At 34.7% G+C, this 22304-nt stretch overlaps 1 protein-coding gene across 2 annotated transcripts in view; it reads right to left on the bottom strand.

The window, feature by feature from the left end:
- Window positions 1-21873, bottom strand: part of LOC128558608 (remodeling and spacing factor 1-like) — a 41978-nt gene extending 20105 nt beyond the window's left edge. Inside the window, exons 1-9 of one of the 2 annotated variants that reach the window (XM_053548438.1) lie at window positions 21721-21873; window positions 14234-14334; window positions 13606-13698; window positions 11217-11345; window positions 8547-8623; window positions 4829-4938; window positions 2201-4428; window positions 1053-1292; window positions 218-470 (exon numbers count right to left, since the gene is read on the bottom strand). In XM_053548438.1, coding sequence (XP_053404413.1) covers window positions 218-470; window positions 1053-1292; window positions 2201-4428; window positions 4829-4938; window positions 8547-8623; window positions 11217-11345; window positions 13606-13698; window positions 14234-14334; window positions 21721-21865 — 3376 coding nt within the window. In that variant the 5' untranslated portion in view covers window positions 21866-21873. The remainder of the gene's footprint in view (window positions 1-217; window positions 471-1052; window positions 1293-2200; window positions 4429-4828; window positions 4939-8546; window positions 8624-11216; window positions 11346-13605; window positions 13699-14233; window positions 14335-21720) is intronic. The other variant, XM_053548439.1, reaches the window with a different exon arrangement.
- Window positions 21874-22304: the final 431 nt, after the last annotated feature.

Below are 22304 nucleotides of genomic sequence, written 5' to 3'. Positions count from 1 at the left end.
TGTGACGTCGACGCAAAATCCAGGGTGAAAAGAATAGCTAGAATATTCTTCGAATAGTCGAGTTAAAAATAAATTCTAGTCTCCTAAGTGGTGTTTCCTTTCTTCACACAGCACTTTAATATTCAATCATTATTTTTAAGTTCAGCTTATGAATGTAACCAGCTTTAAAAAGTTAATATTATAAAAAAAATGTAATTATTTGATTGGGAAAGTTTACCCTCTTTAGGTTCTTTTTTCTTCCTTTTCTTGGATTTCAATTTAAATTCGTCATCATCATCATCAAAGAAATCATCGTCTGATTCTTCCAATTCACTGGGAATATAGTCTGGTGATGGAGACTTTTTACGTGCACGCATATTTCTAACTCGTGCACTACGTCTTCGTCCTGTATCTTCTTCACTGAGATCAGATGGAATTTCAGGCACCGCTGTATTATTAAACTTTTTCTCCTCCACTTCAACTTTCTTCTTCTGCAAAAAGTAACACCGTCAACATCATTTTATCATCCCATTCATTTTATGCTGTTAACTCTCTCCAACTTAATTTTATAAAGGCCTTGTCAGTTAAAATTTGTTCTTTTTCAGATGTAAAAGCAAACTTAATTTATTACTGCAAAATAAATCAGTATGTCCTATTCTTAATTTACATGGGTGTGCTTACATTCTTGCCAAAAACTGTATGCTAGCAAAATGATTACAAGAGGACCATGATGGTCCTGAATCGCTCACCTATCCCCACATGACCCAGTGTTGAACTGAGTCTGACGTCGTTATTTCTATTATTTGACAAAGTGACCTAGTTTTTGAGCACATGTGACCTAGATATCATCAAGATAAAAAATTCTGACCAATTTTCATGAAGATCTCGTGAAAAATATGGCCTCTAGAGAGGCCACAAGGTTTTTCTATTTTTCGACCTACTGACCTAGTTTTTGACGGCACATGACCCAGTTACGAACCTGACCTAGATATCATCAAGCTGAACATTTAGGTTATGAAAACACTTTTTGTTAGGGCCTGATAACGGTCTCATCTGTTAAAGGCTTATAATACCTTAGGTGGATCCTCAACAACTTCCTTCTGTTGTTTGCCAACAGCTTTTGCTGCTTTCCCTCTTGAGTTGCTTCCCCTGCCCCTCCCTGCCACCTGGCTAAGAGGTACGTCATCATCAGATGATGAAGAGTCAAAATTAACTCCCCTTCTCTTTCCTCTTCCTCTAGAGCTGACACGACCTCTCAATTTTGACCTTTTTGAAGCTGGTTCTGCTGGTTCCATGTCATCTGAATTTTCAGCCTGAATGAAGAAAGACTTTCATCTACACTAAGGTTTGTTTGATTTTATTTTCTTACATAAGAAATACTTAGTATGCAATAATTGCAACAATTATATAGACAGAAAAGTGTTAGTAACAGTATCAAAGAAAGTAATTGAAAATTCTAACACACTGAACCCCATTTATTTTACTTCCTATTATGGGGGAACTGGAGGTATATAAGCCACAAAATGGGAGCTGGGGCAGGTTTTTTCTATAATTTTATGCATGCTTCACGAACCCTTCTTCTATATTACCTCAGAAGAAAGTTTTTTTTCTGAATATTGGCACCTTTGTACATTGAGACTTTTCTCTTTGCAAAGGTGACTCTATGAAAAAAGTTTATTAAAGCAAGGCAGGAGAAAATTTGAATTTGAATTTTTCTGGGAGGTGTGGCCAACGGTCGATACACTCACTGTTTGTAAACAAAATCAGGTGGATGTGATTATAATTGTGCTACCAGTGTTTAGCACTCACTTAGTGAGTTGTTTGTAGAATATAGTGTTACATTCTTATTCAATCAAAATGCAATATGTAGGTTTAGCTCATAAAAATCTAATAGTTATATTTAAACAACAGTAACATTCAAGAAACTTATTAAAAATAAAACAAGACAAAGTAATAACCACTGTCATCTGCTTTTACTCAACATGCATGTATAATCTATCAACTGCTTCAAGCATACTCTGGTTTATTTTTAGACCATGATATCATGTTAAAATCAAAATAACATATCTCAAATAGTGAATTGATAGAGTTATTGTTTGTCATTCAGATGCGCATTATAATAATTCTTTTGCATCTGAACTCCTATGATTTTTTTCGACAACAAATCACTCTTTGGGATATACTATTTCTTAATTAAAAACAAAAATAAAAACAAAATTACCTGTCGTTTCTGTGCCTTTGATTTACTTCTTCTAGAATGAGCTACAAGTCCCTTAACCTTTCTCTGAGATTTGTTTACTAGCTCATTTTCTGATTCTGCCTTTTCTTCAAATTCACTTGTGTCTTTCTCACTTTCATCAACTGCTTTCTGCCCCTTCTCTTCTTTATTTTTTCCTTCAACTTCACATATTGTTTCAGATACTTCATTTACAATTCTATCAGACTTTATTTCATCTTTATCACCTTCACTTTTTTCTACAGTTATCTTATTTTCCTCTTCATCTTCACCAATTTTAGTTTGATTAGCATCTTCCTTCTCTGCTTGCTTTTTTGGACTTTTCCTTACTGCAGATTTTACAGGCCTTTTACATGGCTGCTTTGATTCATTATCAATTTCTTCTTCAGTTGAACTACTGCCTTTTTCTGTTTTCATCTCATCTTTTTTCCTTTTTCTTGCTTTTTTCACATCAGTGTCCTTTTCAAGAGAACTGGTTTCAGGGCCTTCTTCAGAAAGTTTGCTTTCGGTGTCTTTTACAAGAGATTTGTCTTCAGTCCCTTTTACCGAAGTTCCATTTTTAGAGGACTTGATTTCAGGGCCCTCTTCAGGAACTTTTATTCCTGTGTCTTTTTCAGGGGATATTTTATCAGTGTCTTTTGCCCCAGATATAATTTCAGTGGATTTAATTTCAGTGTCATTTTTATGGGATTGGATTTCATTACAGTTTTCAGGGGATATGATTTCGGAGTCTTTTTCTGATGATTGATTTTCTGTGTCTTGTTCAACATTGCCAACACTTTGTACCCCCAACTTTTCACTTTCCTCATTTACAACTTTATCTGAACATTTATTTTTATCAGAACTGTTTTCTAAATTATTTTGCTCTGAGCTTACTTCCATTTCATTTGGTTGAGTTTTTGTATATACAGACTCTGTGGTAACTTCTTCTATACTGTTTGCACCACATGTTTCACTTTCATTTTCTTTCGCTTCACAACTGATTTCAGCAGTCTTTTCAGCTTTGTCACATTCTTCTGCTTTTACTTCTTTACCACTTATTACACTTCTATCATTATTTTCTTCAACTAATTTTTCAGCAGTATGGAGTTCTGATGCTTTATCTATATCACTTTTATCATCAGACAGCTGAGGTGCACCTTCATCCAAATTTTCACACTCTTTAAGAACTTTTTCATTGATTTCAACTGTGTCATTTTTGATGCTATGAGATCCAGATTTTAAGTCCATTGCCAACTCACTTGACGAATTTAAATTTTCAGTTTCAGACAGTTTGCATGTTGGAGGTAATTCAATTTTGTCCTTTTCTGTTTCAAGCTCACAAGCTTCAACCGATTTTCCAGTTTTTTGGTCATTTTCTTTTGACTTCTCAGACATTTGTTCACTATTTTTATTTTCAATGGCACTTTCAGATTTTCTTAAGCTTTTGTTTTCACTTGTTTCATTATCTTTCTCAGCATCACTCCCTGATGATTTCATGACATTTGCACTACTAGCATTCTTTTCATCAACATCTTCAGTATTCTGACTTTCATTCTCACTATCTCTTTTATCTTGATCAGTGTTTATGTGTTCTTCTTCAGAAATATATTCTCTTGCAATTTTACTTCTAACTTGGGGCTCGCCTTCAGTAACCTCATTTTCTATTAAATCACTTTCTTGTGTAACTGTATCTGATATTTCTGTTTCTTTACTGTCTTCTTTTGAACATTTTATCTCTTCATTATTTTCTTTATCATCAGGTATTTCTTTCTTGACATCTTTTTTATTATCAAATTCATTCAAAACATCTTCAGTTTCACCATCTTTCTTTAAAGTTTCACATTTAAACTTATCTTTATCACTATTTTTACCTTCAGTTTGATTACACTGATCATCTTTACTATCAACTGAACCATCAACTTCGTCACTTTTTTCATTTTTTTCTTTAACTCTCATCACATCATCATCATTTTCAGAATCTATCAAACCTTCTTCTTTCATCTTACACATAATTCTTTGAATTTCTGAACCTTTCTCTTTAACAAATTTATCTTTTAACATTTTGCTAGGCGAGTGTATATCTGATTTGCTTATTTTTAACAGGATAGGTTGTTTTGTTTCAGCAGTATCACCTTCTCCAGGCTCTTGTTTAACTGTAAGGGGTGACGGGCCAAGAGGTGTTTTCTGTTTAAATGAATCCCTCGAGTCTTCATTAAAGTCACTGACTGGTTCTAGAAGGCAAAACAAATATTGAAAAATACCATGATGAGGATCTAATTAAGTTTTCTTTTAGTTTAATTAATATTTGGAGATTGAGAATTCCAGGACTGAACAGAAAACTGTCATAATTTATTCTTTACGACAGTTTTCCATTCAATCGTCTAACTGAAAAAACTTTATAAAAAGAAAAGACTACACCTAAACCTATAAGTTTTAGGTCTGTGAATCTCATAAATAAGGTGTGATTCCCTTAAAAATCAAATGCATTTAATGCACTCTTATTTTTCACTCAAATTCTCATTACAATGTTTCTTTTTTTCTAATTTATTGAATTCACTTTCAGCCATATGTAGTCAAGAACCAGTTATTAACATGGCAAAATGTGCAGAATAGAACTACTGATTTGCATACCAAAATGAGCAACAATATCACCTGACAGGTCAGAAGAATCTTGTTTATCTAACTTTATGTCTGCTCCAGAATTCAGGCCTGTTACCAATTTAGCAAGATCATCCCTACTCCTGAAAAAAGCAACTATGACTACAATATTTCAAAGAAATAAAACTAAGTTTGGTGACAAGTGATATAGTAAAGGCAATGTGTTAAAGTTTTATAAAGAATAAAATGTAATATGCCCAAATATAGTATTAACTGGAAGATGCTTTTGTAGAAAAGCACATGTCTCCCCCAAAGCATAGTAGACAAGAGGACCATGATGGTCCTGAATCGCTCACCTGTCCCAACATGACCCAGTTTTGAACTGAGTATGACGTCGTTTTTTTCTATTATTTGACATAGTGACCTAGTTTTTGAGCTCATGTGACCCAGTTTTGAATCTGACCTAGATATCATCAAGATGAACATTCAGACCAACTTTCATACAGATCCCATGAAAAATATGGCCTCTAGAGAGGTCACAAGGTTTTTTCATTATTTGACCTACTGACCTAGTTATTGATGGCACGTGACCCAGTTTCAAACTTGACCTAGATATCATCAAGATGAACATTCTGACCAATTTTCATGAAGATCCACTCAAAAGTATGGCCTCTAGAGAGGTCACAAGCTTTTTCTATTTTTAGACCTAATGACCTAGTTTTTGACCGCAGCTGACCCAGTTTCGAAACTGATCTGTATATCATCAAGATGAACATTTGGACCAACTTTCATACAGATCCCATGAAAAATATGGCCTCTAGAGAGGTCACAATGTTTTTCCATTATTTGACCTACTGACCTAGTTATTGATGGCACGTGACCCAGTTTCGAACCTGACCTAGACATCATCAAGATGAACATTCTGACCAATTTTCATGAAGATCCAGTCAAAAGTATGGCCTCTAGAGAGGTCACAAGGTTTTTCTATTATTTGACCTACTTACCTAGTTTTTGAAGGCACGTGACCCAGTTTCGAACTTGACCTAGATATCATCAAGCTGAACATTCTGACCAATTTTCATGAAGATCATGTGAAAAAAATGGCCTCTAGAGAGGTCACAAGGTTTTTCTATTTTTAGACCTACTGACCTAGTTTTTGATCGCACGTGACCCAGTTTCGAATCTGACCTAGATATCATCAAGATGAACATTCTGACCAACTTTCATAAAGATCCCATGAAAAATATGGCTTCTAGAGAGGTCACAAGGTTTTTTTATTATTTGACCTACTGACCTAGTTATTGAGGGCACGTGACCCAGTTTCAAACTTGACCTAGATATCATCAAGGTGAACATTCTGACCAATTTTCATGAAGATCCATTCAAAAGTATGACCTCTACAGAGGTCACAAGGTTTTTCTATTTTTAGACCTAATGACCTAGTTTTTGCCCGCAGCTGACCCAGTTTCGAACTTGACCTAGATATCATCAAGATGAATATTCAGACCAACTTTCGTACAGATCCCATGAAAATTATGGCCTCTAGAGAGGTCACAAGGTTTTTCTATTATTTGACCTACTGACCTAGTTTTTGAAGGCACGTGACCCAGTTTCGAACTTGACCTAGATATCATCAAGATGAACATTCTGACCAATTTTCATGAAGATCATGTGAAAAATATGGCCTCTAGAGAGGTCACAAGGTTTTTCTATTTTTAGACCTACTGACCTAGTTTTTGACTGCACGTGACCCAGTTTCGAACTTGACCTAGATATCATCAAGATGAACATTCTGACCAACTTTCATAAAGATCCCATGAAAAATGTGACCTCTAGAGAGGTCACAAGCAAAAGTTTACGCACGGACGCACGGACGGACGACGGACGCTGCACGATCACAAAAGCTCACACTGTCACTTTGTGACATGTGAGCTAAAAAAGGCAATAAGTCAATAGGGGACAGAAGCGAAAAATAAAGAGAGAACAATGGTTGGCTTAGTAACTGAAATGCAATAGGGATCATCTACTTGTCATGTCCAATCATCCAATGAAGTTTCAACGTTCTGGGTCAACTTGTTCTAAAGTTATGAATTGGAAACTGTTTTCTATGTTCTCGCCCCTGTGACCTTTACCTCTGAAATAAATGGCCCCAAGGTCAATAGGGTCATCTACTAGGCATGTCCAATAATCCTGTGAAGTTTAAACATTCTAGGTCAAGTGGTTCTTGAGTTAGGAAACAGTTTTCCTGTAAGTCCTATCACCCTTTGAAGTTTGAAGGTTCTGGTTCAAATGGTTCTCAAGTTATTGAGCAGAAACACTTTTCCATGTTCTGACCCCTGTGACCTTGAACTCTGATCAAGTAAGTCCAAAATCAGTAGGGGTCATCTACTTGGCATGTCCAATTATCCTATGAAGTTTCTAGATTCTGGGTCAAATGGTTCTCAAGTGATTGACCTTTAACAGTTTTCCATCATCAGGCCCCTGTGACCTTGACCTTTGATGGAGTGACCCCAAAAACATTAGGGGGTCATCTACTCTGTAAGCTCTATCAGTCTATGGAGTTTGAAGGTTCTAGGTAAAACGGTTCTCAAGTTATTGATCGGAAATGAAGTGTGACATAAGGACAGGCTGGTGGACAGACAGGGCAAAAACAGTCTGATTCGTATTATTATCTTCAGTTGTTGTTTCATTATTTTATCATTTGAAAGGTCTCTAGGCGTGCAAGCAAAACAGTACCAAGTTTAGATATCTTCTGTTACTTTCATTTCACCGTAAACTAGAGCTGTCAGAGAAGACAGTGCACTCAACTATTTCAATACTTGATAATGAAATAAGGTATATCTGAAGAAACTAGAGCTATCACTGAAGGGAATAATATCACCAATGTGGTTGATGGTTTGGGACAATAGTTGAATTAAATCCATTCAGTAATACTAATAACAGAGATAGAGCGAAAGTGCATTAAAAAATAAACAAGAATTTCTAAGTATAAAAGGGACAATCACATAATTCACATAATGTTTCTGTCAGAATTATCGACTTTATTTCATGGGTGATGATTTGGAACAACTATTATAAGTTTTCGTAATAAAAGATAGTGTGAAAGTGAAAAAAGAACATTTAACCTGAAACTCTAAGTAAAATGGGGCATAATTTATGAAATATTGGTGCCAGAGTTATGTACTTTGTGTCATATGATGTGGGTGATAGTTAGGAACATCTAATCCATAAATTAATGACAGAGACCAAGTGTATCAAAACTTTTAACCAAGCTGTGTATGCAGACCCTGATGCAAGGGCAAGTAGGACAGCTCTCAATACACATCATATAATCAGCTAAAATGTTTATTTAAAATTCTTGGCCAATAAATTACCAAGCACATAAAATTTAGAAGATACATGAAATATCTTTCTCTCAGTAAACACATGAATATGGGATATTTTTATCTACATGTAAAACAAAAAAAATCTTTATTTTCATTTGTTTTAACTTAATTTTGCCAATTTTATAGCTTTTGTACCAGAGAAAAAAATAAATATCACTGTGAAAGTATATTTCTATTTCCCTTAAAAAAACATGTAAAAAAATCATCTAAACTTATACGGGTACAAGTTGTTAGAATTATAGACCATTAAGAAGTGATAAATCACAACCATCAACAAGACCGTCCCTTTCACATAATCATTAATGCCTCCCATCTGTATACTAAATCTTACTAGCAAGTTAATTCATATTAAAGAAGTATAGTACCTGCATACAAGTTCCCAAGACTCAGAGTCGACATCATCTTGATGTTCCCTGTACACACGTAAATTCAGCTCTTTATCCTGCAGATATAATGTCAGTTACAAACTTGTTGCTTTTACACAATACCTTTGGCTACATAATCTACCATATATTCGAACAATTTTGCAAGAGGACATTAATTTTATTAAGGCCCTCAAAACAGTATATATCGTACAAAAAATAAACAATACAACTTGTAATGAATGAATTTTGATAATAGTGCTGATATTCACTTAGCTAAAAAAAAAAAAAAAAAAAACAAGAAAAAATGATGTGGGGCATTAATTAGGGAATACATGTATATAAATAACAATATCATGACCCCAAAGACTTTTAAAAATGTACAAAGTTGCTAGGAACAAGCATAAAATATGGACATATGTAATTACTATTGTTTGTGAAGGGGCTATTTTTGTGGATACAAGTATGTGTAAATAAACAATAGCAAATCTGAAGGAAAATATACAATCGTATTTCTTCTATCTTGGCAATCTAAAATCCACAAAATAATGTCCAAACAAAATACCGTATAGCGGGTAATTTCTACAGGTTGGATATTTCTGCGTTTCTGTGGCCTCTCGGTATAATCGCAAAAATATTTCCAGCAGAATATTTTCCCAGCAAAAATTTAAACCACAAAACAATCTGCATTTTTTCACCACTGTTGTTTAATGCTAAGTTCACAATGAGATCGTCTAATTATTGGAAATTACTGTCGTCATCTATCAATTACCGATAATGGTATAACTGAGTATGATGGTCAAAAAGTCCCAACTGTTAATCCCACAGAAAACGTTTTGGTTTTTTTGTGAATGAAAAAAAAAAGAGATTTCACATGACTTGTTCTTATTGTGAAGATCATCTACCTATACTTTAGTAACCTTTAAATAACCTTTATACCGGTATACCATAGTTTTCAGTTGTAGTTTGTACAATTGTTGTTGGACTTAACAAGAGCACCGCCTTGCGGGTGCTGACGCTCATCTGATTTTTTTTGTGTGATAGAAATATTGTCCTACCCGTGATTTTCTAAGTCTAAAAAGGGCCATCATTCTTGCAAAAAGCAGGATAGAGTTATGTTTTTTGATGTACAGTGTCCACTTATGATGGTGAAAAACTGTTGAAAGTTTTAAAGCAATAGCTTTGATAGTTTATGAGAAAAGTTGACTTAAACATAATACTCAACCAAGAAAATGATTTTCTAAGTCCAAAAGGGGCAATAATTATTGCAAAAATCAGGATGGAGTTACGCTGCTTGCTGTACAGGGTCAGCTTATGATGGTGAACAAGTGTTGCAAGTTTCAAAGCAATAGCTTTGATAGTTTAAGAGAAAAAGTTGACCTAAACATAAAACTTAACCAAGAAATCTGATATTTTCTAAGTCCAAAAGGGGCCATAAATCTTGCAAAAAGCAGGATGGAGTTATGTTTCTTGCTGTACAGGGTCAACTTATGATGGTGAACAAGTGCTGCAAGTTTTTAAAGCAATAGCTTTGATAGTTTAGGATAAAAGCTGACCTAAACATAAAACTTAACCAAGAAAACTGATTTTCTAAGTCCAAAAGGGGCAATAAATCTTGCAAAAAGCAAGATGGAGTTATGTTTCTTGCTGTACAGGGTCAGCTTATGATGGTGAACAAGTATTCCAAGTTTCAAAGCAATAGCTTTGACAGTTTGGGAGAAAAGTTGACCTAAACATAAAACTTAACCAAGAAATCTGATATTTTCTAAGTACAAAAGGGGCCATAAATCTTGCAAAAAGCAAGATGGAGTTATGTTTCTTGCTATACAGGGTCAGCTTATGATGGTGAACAAGTATTCCAAGTTTCAAAGCAATAGCTTTGATAGTTTAGGAGAAAAGCTGACCTAAACATAAAACTTAACCAGGCAACGCCGACGCAGACGCCGACGCAGACGCCGACAACCGCTCAAGTGATGACAATAACTCATCATTTTTTTTCAAAAAATCAGATGAGCTAAAAATGGTAGAATGAGTATCTTACGATACTTACAGAGAAAAGATACATCTGTTGTCCCTGAAAATGATAGTGTACTAAAGGATTTAATTGGCGAAAATGTACTTCAGGAAGTAAATGATAAACTAAGGAATGTAATCACTTCTCCGTCCACCCCGGGAACTTCTGGAACTGCAGGGACCCCTAAATCTAGGGGCAAAATGCATCATACACACCATCTGATCGCGCTAGCATTGGAAAATACTGTGCTGAACTAATTTAGTTTTTTGTTTTTCATGTGCTAGTCATTCTCACAACAACACATCATGAGGGGAATTACCTCCTCCTTGGCATCGAAAATGCAAAAAAATTTCTCTTCCTTTTATGTAAAAACGCAGAAATTTATCTTTCTTTTATGTAAAAATGCAGAAATTTCTCTTCCTTTTATGTGAAAACGCAGAAATAAAACACGCAGAAATTTATTCCACAATTTTTGGGGCTAAAACGCAGATTTTTATTACCACAGAAATAACCCGCTATACAGTAGCTGCTTTAGTGCAACAAAGAACTTTGATGCCAATGAAAATATTATATGATCTCACAGAAACAGAATTTCATAAGTTCATAAAATCTTATATAGAGAACCAAATTATTAACATGGTAACAAGCTTTTGACTTACCAGGAAATACCAGTATGCCATACCATCTTTATCTCTACCAATTGGCTGGAATCTCATCTCATCTATTGCTATCTCATTTACTTTGTCTTTAAATTTATTGTTACAATCAAACTGGGATTCCATTAAGTTCTGAAATGAAAAATATAAACGCTTTCATTTCTTTTTGGAAGTGTATTTTTCTATCTTTGGAGATACATGTAGCTATACAGTATCCTTCTTACAACTATCAAGAGACAAAACCTGCCTGTTCATTTGAAAATTGTTTCGTTAGGCTTCTTATACGACTTATTTCAATATAAATATACTGCAAATTTCTAAACACGCTGGACTCTACCGGTATACTGCAGACATCTGACACCAGTAATTATTTTTTACTTTCTTACACTAGCCGGCAGTTGTGATCAATTTCAAAGTTTGAAAAGAAAGAATTCTGTAAAAAATAAAGCTGAGAAAATGAAACAATTTCTCTTTTTAATATCCCTGTATAACTAAACATTTTAGGATGATAAAATATCTAAAAAAATATTGGTCCAAAGAAATATATGAAGTATTAAAAGCAAAAATACAAGAATATATAGGAATTGGCTGAACTACGTAAATCATTATTTTATATACAGTGAGAGTCATTCTATATACTGAAAAAAAACCCATGTATCTTGTAAATAAACAAGAGCCATGTCAGACATGGCTAATCCCCCCACCGGGCATATCATAATTGAAGGATGTGGTCCGCATCAGGGGTTTTAAGATGTGGAAGAAAGAATAAGTCAGTAGTGAGGTGGTTGACTGCTAAATTTTATTAATTTTCATGAAGAGTATAACTATGATGTTTTTCTATATGGCTACTGTAAAAAGAAGGAATGGAAAGCTAACAGGGAACAAGAGTGCCAGAATGTCACAATATATGCCCGTCAAAGCAAATTTCTTTACTCTAGCAGCTGTATTTGCAAATGGAATGTTAATTTTGTGGTTGTTTAGTAATCACTGTAAGTCTGATGTTTTTCAAAGTCCACAAAAAAACTCCTTACTAGGTAGAGATACCTTATATATAATAAAATTAATAAAATACACCTAAAACTGGAGAGTAACATCTATGCTGTACCACAGAAAAGTGGTCTTGTTTTTTCCCTAGGGTCAATTATAAAAATGTTACAATATAAGTTATTTATAGTAACAACTAAGGGAAGTTATTCTTAAAAAAAAAAAAAAAAAAAAAAAAAATTGCAAGTCCACACAAAAATCTTTATCAGGAAGAGACTGGTCAAAATACACCTCAAAATTGGATTTAGCATGTTTGTTGTACTACAGAAAAGTGGTCTCGATTTTTCCCTACGACTAGTAATGAAAAAGTTACAATAAAAGCTATTTAAAGTAACAACAAAGGGAAGTAATTCTAAAGAAGGGAACTGCGCATGACACTTCGTCTCATGATGGTGTATAATTGTGCCAAGTTACATCAAAATCCCTCCATGCATGAAGAAGAAATGCTTCGGACAAAGTCATTCTTGTATCTGACCTTTGGCCTCTAAGTGTGACCTTGACCTTAGGCCTAGTGACCTGGATCTTGCGCATGACACTCCATCTCGTGGTGGTAAACATTTGTGCCAAGTTATATCAGAATCCCTCAATGCATGAAGAAGAAATGCTCCGGACAAGGTTTTTATTCTTGTATCCTTTGACCTCTAAGTGTGACCTTGACCTTAGACCTAGGGACCTAGTTCTTGCGTATGACACTCCGCATCGTGGTGGTAAACATTTGTGCCAAGATATATCAAAATCCCTCCATGCATGAAGAAGATATGCTCCGGACAAATTTCTTTAAGAAAATATGATAAAGGGGAATAACTCAAAAAATAGACAAGGTAGAGTTATTGTTCTTGCACACTGCACTTCCTCCCAATGTGTTCTATCAGTGTATGAAGTTTGAAGAAAATCCCTCCAGTACTTATGGGGTTATGCTCCGGACAAAATGTTTTAAGAAAATATGTTAAAGGGGAATAACTCAAAAAATAGGCAAGGTAGAGTTATTGTTCTTGCACACTGCACTTCCTCCCAATGTGTTCTATCAGTGTATGAAGTTTGAAGAAAATCCCTCCAGTACTTTTGGAGTTATGCTCCGGACAATTTTTTTTAAGAAAATAAGATAAAGGGGAATAACTCAAAAAATAGGCAAGGTAGAGTTATTGTTCTTTCACACTGCACTTCCTCCCAATGTGTTCTATCAGTGTATGAAGTTTGAAGAAAATCCCTCAAGTTCTTTTGGAGTTATGCTCCGGACAAATATCGTTGTGGACGCACGGATGGACGGACGCACGCACGGACGGAGAGCATTTCTAATATCCCCTTCACCTTTGGTGGGGGAATAAATAAAATAAGTATTTGATTTCACCTTTAAAAGAGTAAGTTTTGTAGATATTTTGGCCAACTTGTATCCAAATCTTTCTATCTCCCAAGCATCAACATTTGAATACTTGTAGCAAAACTGTAATAAAATAAAATAATTACATATTGTTTTCATACGGCAAAGCTTCAAAAAACGAAATATTCATATACTATTTTAATCAAACTGTGATAGGAATAGTGGTAGAGCTGGTATCTTTAAAAACAGATGGTTGTGTGCTTGAATTCCAATAAATTAGGGTCATGTATTTGACTCCCAAGGAATACATTTTTTTATTAAGACTGAGAACACTCGTTTGAATTCCAGAAAAGTTAACATATTTGTGAAAACTTCCTCAACTAATAAAAAAAAGCTGATTTTTTTTCAAACTTTTTCTTTAAAATCTGCTTTCCTATTCCCTACCAAGATTTCATACAGCACGGATGTTCGTCACTTATCCAGTGTATAGCAAAATCCATAAAGTCTAATGCTTAATCTGAATCTATTCAACTTTGGATATATACTTTCTGGATGTTCAGACTTTATGACACAAACTAGAAAAATATTGCTCTTTAATATATAGTGTAAGTTACAGTCTGTAACTTAGTATGACAGCCCTATGTGAAATAGAGTTTACCTTTACAACTCCTCTCTCCCATCTGTCTGCAGTAACATTGGATAACTTTTTGTGAATTCTTCGCAACAATCTCACATGGAGATCTATCAACAAGGGACTCACTGAAACCAGAAAATTTATAAATTACACAACAGCATAAAGAATATATGAGCCGTGCCATGGGAAAACCAACATAGTGGGTGTGCGACCAGCATGGATCCAGACCAGCCTGCGCATCCGCGCAGTCTGGTCTGGATCCATGCTGGTCGCACACCCACTATGTTGGTTTTCTCATGGCACGGCTCATATCTCTCTCTTGCATAATGAAGATTTCACCATACAGTACAAAAATGTCAAAATTAAAATAAGAGGGCCATAAGGTGCTCATCTCACCATACCTTTTGGCATACCATGATAAACTGTATACATGAAAAGCAACAACTGTGTTTTGTCTGAAAAACACTTGTTGCATATATGATAGATATGACCCTGGAAAAGTCTTGCACTTTTGGAGAACACTTTTCATGTTTTCCTTATGAAATGCTGGCCCGTAATTTGTTTTCAGCCAGGGCAGCCTAGTCACCAAAATGGTTTGTAAAACAAATAATGGCAATAGTGATATTAAATTCAACAGCATGCATTAGCCCTGTTGAAAGAGCAACAGCATTTCATTTATAAGACTAGATATTAATGAATCAAAGTTTGGATTTATTTGTTGTTTATTTTCATAATAAGTAACAAACAAAACTTGCTTGATATCAATAACTTTACAAGCAAAACCTTACACAATGCTTGAACATCTCTGTTAGGCATTGAAATTGTTTCTTAAAAAGTAGTCTCCAATATCTATTTTCTTTTTTCTTGGACAGGCCATTAGAAATATCAATGTTACATAGAACAGTAAATAGTATCATAGTATTACAGCTAATAAATAGAAACAGTAGACTGTATAGTAATCTGACAAGGTAAATGTCAATTTGCATTTATTCCCCTAAAACACTCCTTTTTGGTTTTAAAACTTGCTATAAAACTGAAAGAAAGTTGGATTTATATATCTTAAACTGTAAACAAACAGCCTCATCATCTTAAAGGTATACTAGATGAAAATTTCATATTTGGAAACATGAACGAATCCTACATATAGTTTTAAGGTAGTTCTGCACGTTTGGATCGAAATGTTTTCTACAATGTAGAATTTGATTAAACTCTGATTTTTCAAAACTTCAGGATATACCTAGAAAATTAAGCAAGTAAAAAAGATAGGGTCGTGTGCTTGATTTTTTGCTAGACTGATTTGAAAGAATTAGACCTCACGCAATTTTTCATAATGGAAGTCTATGGGAAAAACATAACTTTCATAACATTTTCGCGAATAGAATTTTTTCTACAATGTAGAATTTAATGAAACATCCCACAGTTGTAAATAAACATATGGCCTATAATGTGGTGAAATAAAATGTATAGGTCCGTGTGCTTAATTTTGAGATATTTGACCATGATTAAAGTGAACCGCACTTTTCATGCTAATTTTAAGACATTATTTTGAAATTTTAACGTGTCAGATGTTTTAATATCATATTCTGACTTTAGAAAGACAGTTACAGTGCCATTGTAATAAATTTACCCAAAGGTTACTATCAATTTATAAAATGATTTTCAATTCCGTATGCCGAATCCAGGCTTTATTCCACATTTTCCGGATAAGTGACGTTACGCCATCACTTCCGGTTTATCAAACGTGCAGAACTACCTTAATTGCAAACATAAAATTAACAAGTTTATGGGTTTAAAAGTGCTATGCATTAGGCTAAAAATAGTACATCCTATATGGCTGAACAAAGTAAAAATGTGTACTACATGTACCACTAAGTCACTACATACATATGGTCCGTACGGCAGCAACACTATATGCCCCCACACAAATGTGTGGGGGCCTAAATACTAGAAGTTTTTTTAAACAATTGACTGTTACTGCATGATATTAATTATGAATACAGCTTTATATACACAACTGATCTATATATTAGTGATGAAACGATGATCGAGTTAAATCGAATAATCGTCGCCGGCAGCTGCAGGTCGCCGACTATCGATGTTGGAGTTCTGAAATCGATGTCGCTAGCGCTTTTCGCGCAATTGATCCCTTTCCGTTCATTCCATATATCCGTAATTTTCATACATTTCGTTAATTAAACCGCAAGGGACGTCACTCTCACACGTAAAATGGCAGAAAAAAGTGTCCATGAAAAGTCCGGTCGACTGTGTGGGCTTATTTTGGCTTCGAAAAAACAAAACAAGGACCACCTATTAAAGAAAACCTCAACATGCAATCTGTTATTTGCAAACTCTGCCGAAAATCATATGTGAACAAAGGTATGTTTTCGTACCCAAACTATTCGAACTCTTCGTAATTCGTATGGACTTGTGAATTATTTAACAATGATCCCGATGTACCTCTCTGTGTCTGTCAATTTGTCAACCTTATTTTGAAATAGTCTTGAACTGTCTTGTTTTATATTTATTTTATCAAGCCAACGAGATTGAGATTAAATTAATCAATTTTATACTTATAGAAATTTATAGTTAAAAGTAAAAATGCATTCCCTAAATACATTAAATGTATTCACCATGATCACTTGACACTTGTTATTGGTTTAATTTACTTATCAAGAAAAGTATTTACGCGTACAATTTTAATAAACATCCCTAGTCCCAAGTAATGATAAAAGCATAGTATATTTTTGTTTTATGAAATTATCTGAAATGTATTGCCTAAGTGGAATCTATAATAAGAGTATAATTATAGGTAAGTCTGAATGCTTTACTTTCGATTATATAATCGATTGTGAATCGAAATAGCTGTTCAGATTCGATTCGATAATCGATTTTGTTTTGAAACCGATTTTACAACACTACTATATATTCAGTAAAGTGACATATATTCAATGAGGATTTTTTACATTTGAAGCAAATATCTAAAAATAAAATATTTTAGTAAAAGATTGGATATCTTTAAAGAATTCTAGTCACTGCTTTAAGTCACTTGACATTTTGCTACATATATTTTCATCCTTACATTTTAATATTCTGATTACATGCTTTGTATGCAGGCCAATGAGGGTTGTAAAATTCTACTTGTCCGCTCGCATATGCGAGTTAAAGTCAGGAGAGGTAGAGTGGACAAGTGCTTTTTACGTCGTAACTTTACCAAAATTCAACAAAAAAATGCTCTGAATTACCTTGCGAAAAACAATAACAATCTTTGAGCTGGTAGATGCTTTAAAATTCAACTGCACAACAATAATGATTAACAGGTGCATGCTAGACTGTGATTATTATTATCATTATTGATGCAGTTATTACAATGAAAACATTTACCTTAAGCCAGTCAAGATAAAAGATATTTTATCTGAGTTAATATTATTATCATCACCGTTTATTTTCCCATACATTGTCAAAGCACGGCTTCAACATACAAACAAACCAACATCCGTAGCTTATTTGGAAAGCGACTGGGTGGAGATGACGAAAAATGGAAGAAAGAAAAGAAAAAACGTCTTGCTGAGAAGAAATTTTAAGCAAAATGAATACCATTTTACAAACAAAAAAGAAACATAATGTACAAGAAAATATTATTTGTCTCTGTATTTTTTGTTGCAATTTGTTTGAAGTACATAATATTTCTTTCATGTAAGTGACAGTATTAAAAGAAGTCATTAAGGTAGTTGTATTTTTTTTGGGGTGAGTGACTGTTCACTAAGGGTGAGTAAATTGGAGTACTGTTCAAGCATCTTGCATCCATGACAAAAAACTGTCACAAGTAAAGTCAAAACTATACAAAGGTCAGCTGCCAGGTACGTCATGTCCAACTACAGTTACACATGTAGCGTTACCCAAATGTTAAACACCTTAAAATGGAACACACTCCAATACAGAAGGTAATTCAACTCATTCGTAATGTTTTACAAAAAAATGGCCCAGGCAGTTGCAGTCAACCAGTTTCATCTTATCCCAACCAGAAACTTAAATTACCCCAGTCTCACACCCAGTACTTTTCTAAGTCCTACTTCCTGAGGACCAACTGACTTTGGAACTCTCTACCAACCTACTTCAAATCCAGCCCCAGTATCTTTAGAGAGGCTGGTGGTGGTCAACATGTATTGATGTAATTGCATCGCTTCTGTCCTATCTAAACTGTAGCATACTGTCTTTTTAGCTTTTATTCTATTAACATTTGTAACATACACATTTCTTTAACTTCCTGACTGCGCCGCCCAGTGATAGTCAGAAATCGACGGTTGGGTGGAAAGATTGAGATTTTTTAAGTTCTGTAGGGCCAGTGGTGGGAAAAAATATTTAACACCCCTGGTTAGTCCGACAAATTTGATGCGATCCTAGGAAATATTGAGCTATTTTTCTTATGGGTAATATCTCCACTCGCGTCAAACACTAGAAAGACCAAAATAGTGGTTGAAATTTCTAATGAAATTTTCATCGCTGCCGGCGCTTTACATGCTATAGGTTTAAATGCAGATTATGTCAAGAATTGGCCATTAATTCAAATAAAACTTATATTATATCAAAGGAATTCAATTCCTCATTGATTTATGTAAAAATTACAAAATAATTTCTAAAATTACAGATTTTCTGGTCATTTAAACTGATGTATGTACTGTACATGATTAAGGTTACCGCATGTATGTAATCTATGCGCATGCGATAAAACCAATAACTTTACATGACTGTGTACTGTGATTTATCCTCCATTATTTTGGTCCTTTGAAGTTTTGACGGTAAGATTGCCCGTCACAAATATAAAACAATCCGACTGTCAAATTATTTTGACTACACACCTGGTATATGCAAAGTGGGAAGTACAAAAGATGGCTGCACTATTTGAAATAAATGGGTTTTTTTTTTAATAAAACATATTAGCCAGTCAAATCATATATTTTATAATAATGAGAATTGTTGTAACGTATATACCTTATAATAGTGTAAAAATGGCAATTATTTGTAAATTCATACAGGGCTTTTTCAACCTGTCTCACGGGGCCGATATTCGGCCCCATTCCCAATGCCAAATATGCTCCATTTTTCCCAATCTGGAGCAAAATATTCCCAATCAAAAGAAAGATTTCCCAATTGAAATCAATTATCTTTTGTTATTCAAAGCTTATTCTTGCTTAGTAAGTTTTGTTTCCCAAGAAAATCAAACAAAATGTTTGAAAAACCAACTCGTTTCTATTTTTGGTAACATGACGTCTGCAGCCTCGGCAAAAATTAAATACAAGATTTTGCTAAATAAATGTATGATTTGCACGCAAAAAAACTCTCAGAATGCAAGAAAAGATCAATATTAATTGAATAAAGTACCCAAAACATGCTGACAGATAGTTCTTATACCATTAAAATCAATTGTCGTGAACACATTTTCGCGACCCAGTTTTCCACTCGAACAAACACCCTATTTGCCACTCTACTTTTTGGAAAATTCAATTACGACTGTGGTGAAAACAAACTGTAAATAAAAGCTTTAAAGATGACAAATGAAGAGTTACTGTATTTTTTTTTTGGCAATATTGGAAAAACAGTCCTAAAAAAATCAGTTCTCAAAATTTCTCAAGGGGACGCTTTATATTTGTAATTCATGATTTGAACGTCTTCCAGTAAAACTTGATAATTATATGTTATAATCATTTGATTTTTGTCGATACATTTTCCCAATTTTGACAATTTACCGCGTTAGAAATTCCCAATTTGACCAGGGGCCTTTTTCCCAAAAAACCCTGAAAAATCCCTGTCATATTTATTACGATAGTCTGGTCCACAGGGGTTTCCTTGTGTAGAGGTTCTCGTATCAGGTGGCCTCGGTAGCTGAATTGGTAGAGCGTTGGCACGGTAAGCCGAAGGGCCGAGGTTCGAGTAACAGTCTGCAGCACAGGCAATCGGCGTGTGACTTTGACCCCTTATGAATGATGGACCCCCCACCCTGTTCTCTACAACCCAGATCCCCAACATAATAACAGAAAAACACATTTCCAAAAAAAAAAATGCTATATTAAAAAAAATAAAGGTATGGTACTTTACTACCAAACATTAAGGAATGGCCTCAGTAACGATCTCACTGCGTACACAATTTTCGGCCGATTTTTTGAAAATCTGGTCTTAATCAACGCATAAAGCATAAATCTTAACGGTAAACATGACTTTGGTCTCAAGGCTGCATCATTCTGATGCAGCGAGACGCTATTCTTTGACAAATATCATCTCGTACACGATGTGACCTAACCCGTATATTTCTCGGGCCAATAGACAAGTCAATGGCAGCCACCTATTCCCTCATTATTTCCAAGCACAGTCGTGACCAGCCTTTAGAAACATAAATAATTAGTCGCTTACCGATAATTACTTCGTCCAGTTTCCGTCAATAACGATGCATCCAGCGTTGGGAAATTTCTCTCAAAACATCAGCTGCCATGTTTATACCGCGACCCGGAACTGGTTTTTACTACGCAGCCTTTTAGCAATTGGTCGATTCTGGAGGTGTGTTTTCCACGTGAGCTGGTATAAACATGGCAGCTGATGTTTTGAGAGAAATACAGCGTTGGGAAATTGACTCGATGCATCGTTATTGACGGAAACTGGATGAAGTAATTATCGGTAAGCGACTAATTATTTATGTTTCTAAAGGCTGGCCACGATTGTGCTTGGAAATAACGAAGGGAATAGGTGGCTGCCATTGACTTGTCTATTGGCCCGAGAAATATACGGGTTAGGTCACATCGTGTACGAGAAGATATTTGTCAAAGAATAGCGTCTCGCTGCATCAAAATGATGCAGCCTTGAGACCAAAGTCATGTTTACCGTTAAGATTTATGCTTTATTGCGTTGATTTAGACCAGATTTTCAAAAATCGACCGAAAATTGTGTACGCAGTGAGATCGTTACTGAGGCCATTCCATTTTTTCCTTAATTTTTGGCCGTAAAGTACCATACCTTTATTTTTTTTATATATAGCATTTTTTTTAATTTTTTTGGAAATGTGTTTTTCTGTTATTATGTTGGGAATCTGGGTTGTAGAGAACAGGGTGGGGGGGTCCATCATTCATAAGGGGTCAAAGTCACACGCCGATTGCCTGTGGTCTGCAGCAGACATTGGCCAGGAGTGTCAATGTCTCACAATAAGAGGGAAGGAGTGTAGTGATTCTCGTTTCGGGTGGCCTCGGTAGCTCAACTGGTACAGTGCTGGTACGGTAAGCCGTAGGTCCGAGTCCCAGTCGAGGCTGCACATTTTTCCTGAGACTGATAATCTTGCTTAAGTTTGGACCACACTGATCACTCACAACTTGACCAGTATGATATAAATTTCTGGCAACTATAAATATGAGATGATACAAAATAACTCTCAGCAGTTTCACTACCATAAATTTGTAGTACCAAACAAAAATTCTTTGTTCTCCACTTTTTTCATCAAAACCAAGATTAATTATATAAAGATACTTCACCATTTTTTGTGTCTTCTATCCATTCTTGTAGATCTTTGTAACCTATTTCAGTAAGACCTAAGAATTCTGCATATCTATCCATAAATGAACAAATAACAGCAAAATTTGGGTTAGATAAACAATCATTTTCGGCTTGAGACGCCATCTTGTTATGCTAATCATACAAAACCTCTACCATACAGTTTTACTATTTCCGTCATGTACCGTACTTTATTATGCACGTTGCTTATTCACTGAAAATGCTTATAGATTTGTATTTAGCAAATAAGAAGAAGATTTTTGTGCTTAAATTGATTACCTTAAGTCGTTTGACTCTGTAAACCGTAGTGCCTTGTGGCGCAAAATTATAACTTCCAATGTTTATGGAAAATGTTCTAAGATCATTCATAAAGTTAAGGCTAAATCATGTGTGAAAATTAATAGCAGTGTGTATATCTGATTTTTTCTCTAGTCATACTGGTGTCCGTCAGGGGGAAATTTGTCAACTTTACTGTTCTCGTTGTTCTTGAATGACTTAAATAGTTTCATATCTTCTAAATTTGAAGGATTACAATTCCTGTCTGAAAAAAATAAACAACACATTA

This window comes from Mercenaria mercenaria, chromosome 7, assembly GCF_021730395.1.
Source record: "Mercenaria mercenaria strain notata chromosome 7, MADL_Memer_1, whole genome shotgun sequence".
Taxonomy (NCBI): Eukaryota; Metazoa; Mollusca; class Bivalvia; order Venerida; family Veneridae; genus Mercenaria; species Mercenaria mercenaria.
This window is presented reverse-complemented; position numbering and strand designations above follow the sequence as displayed.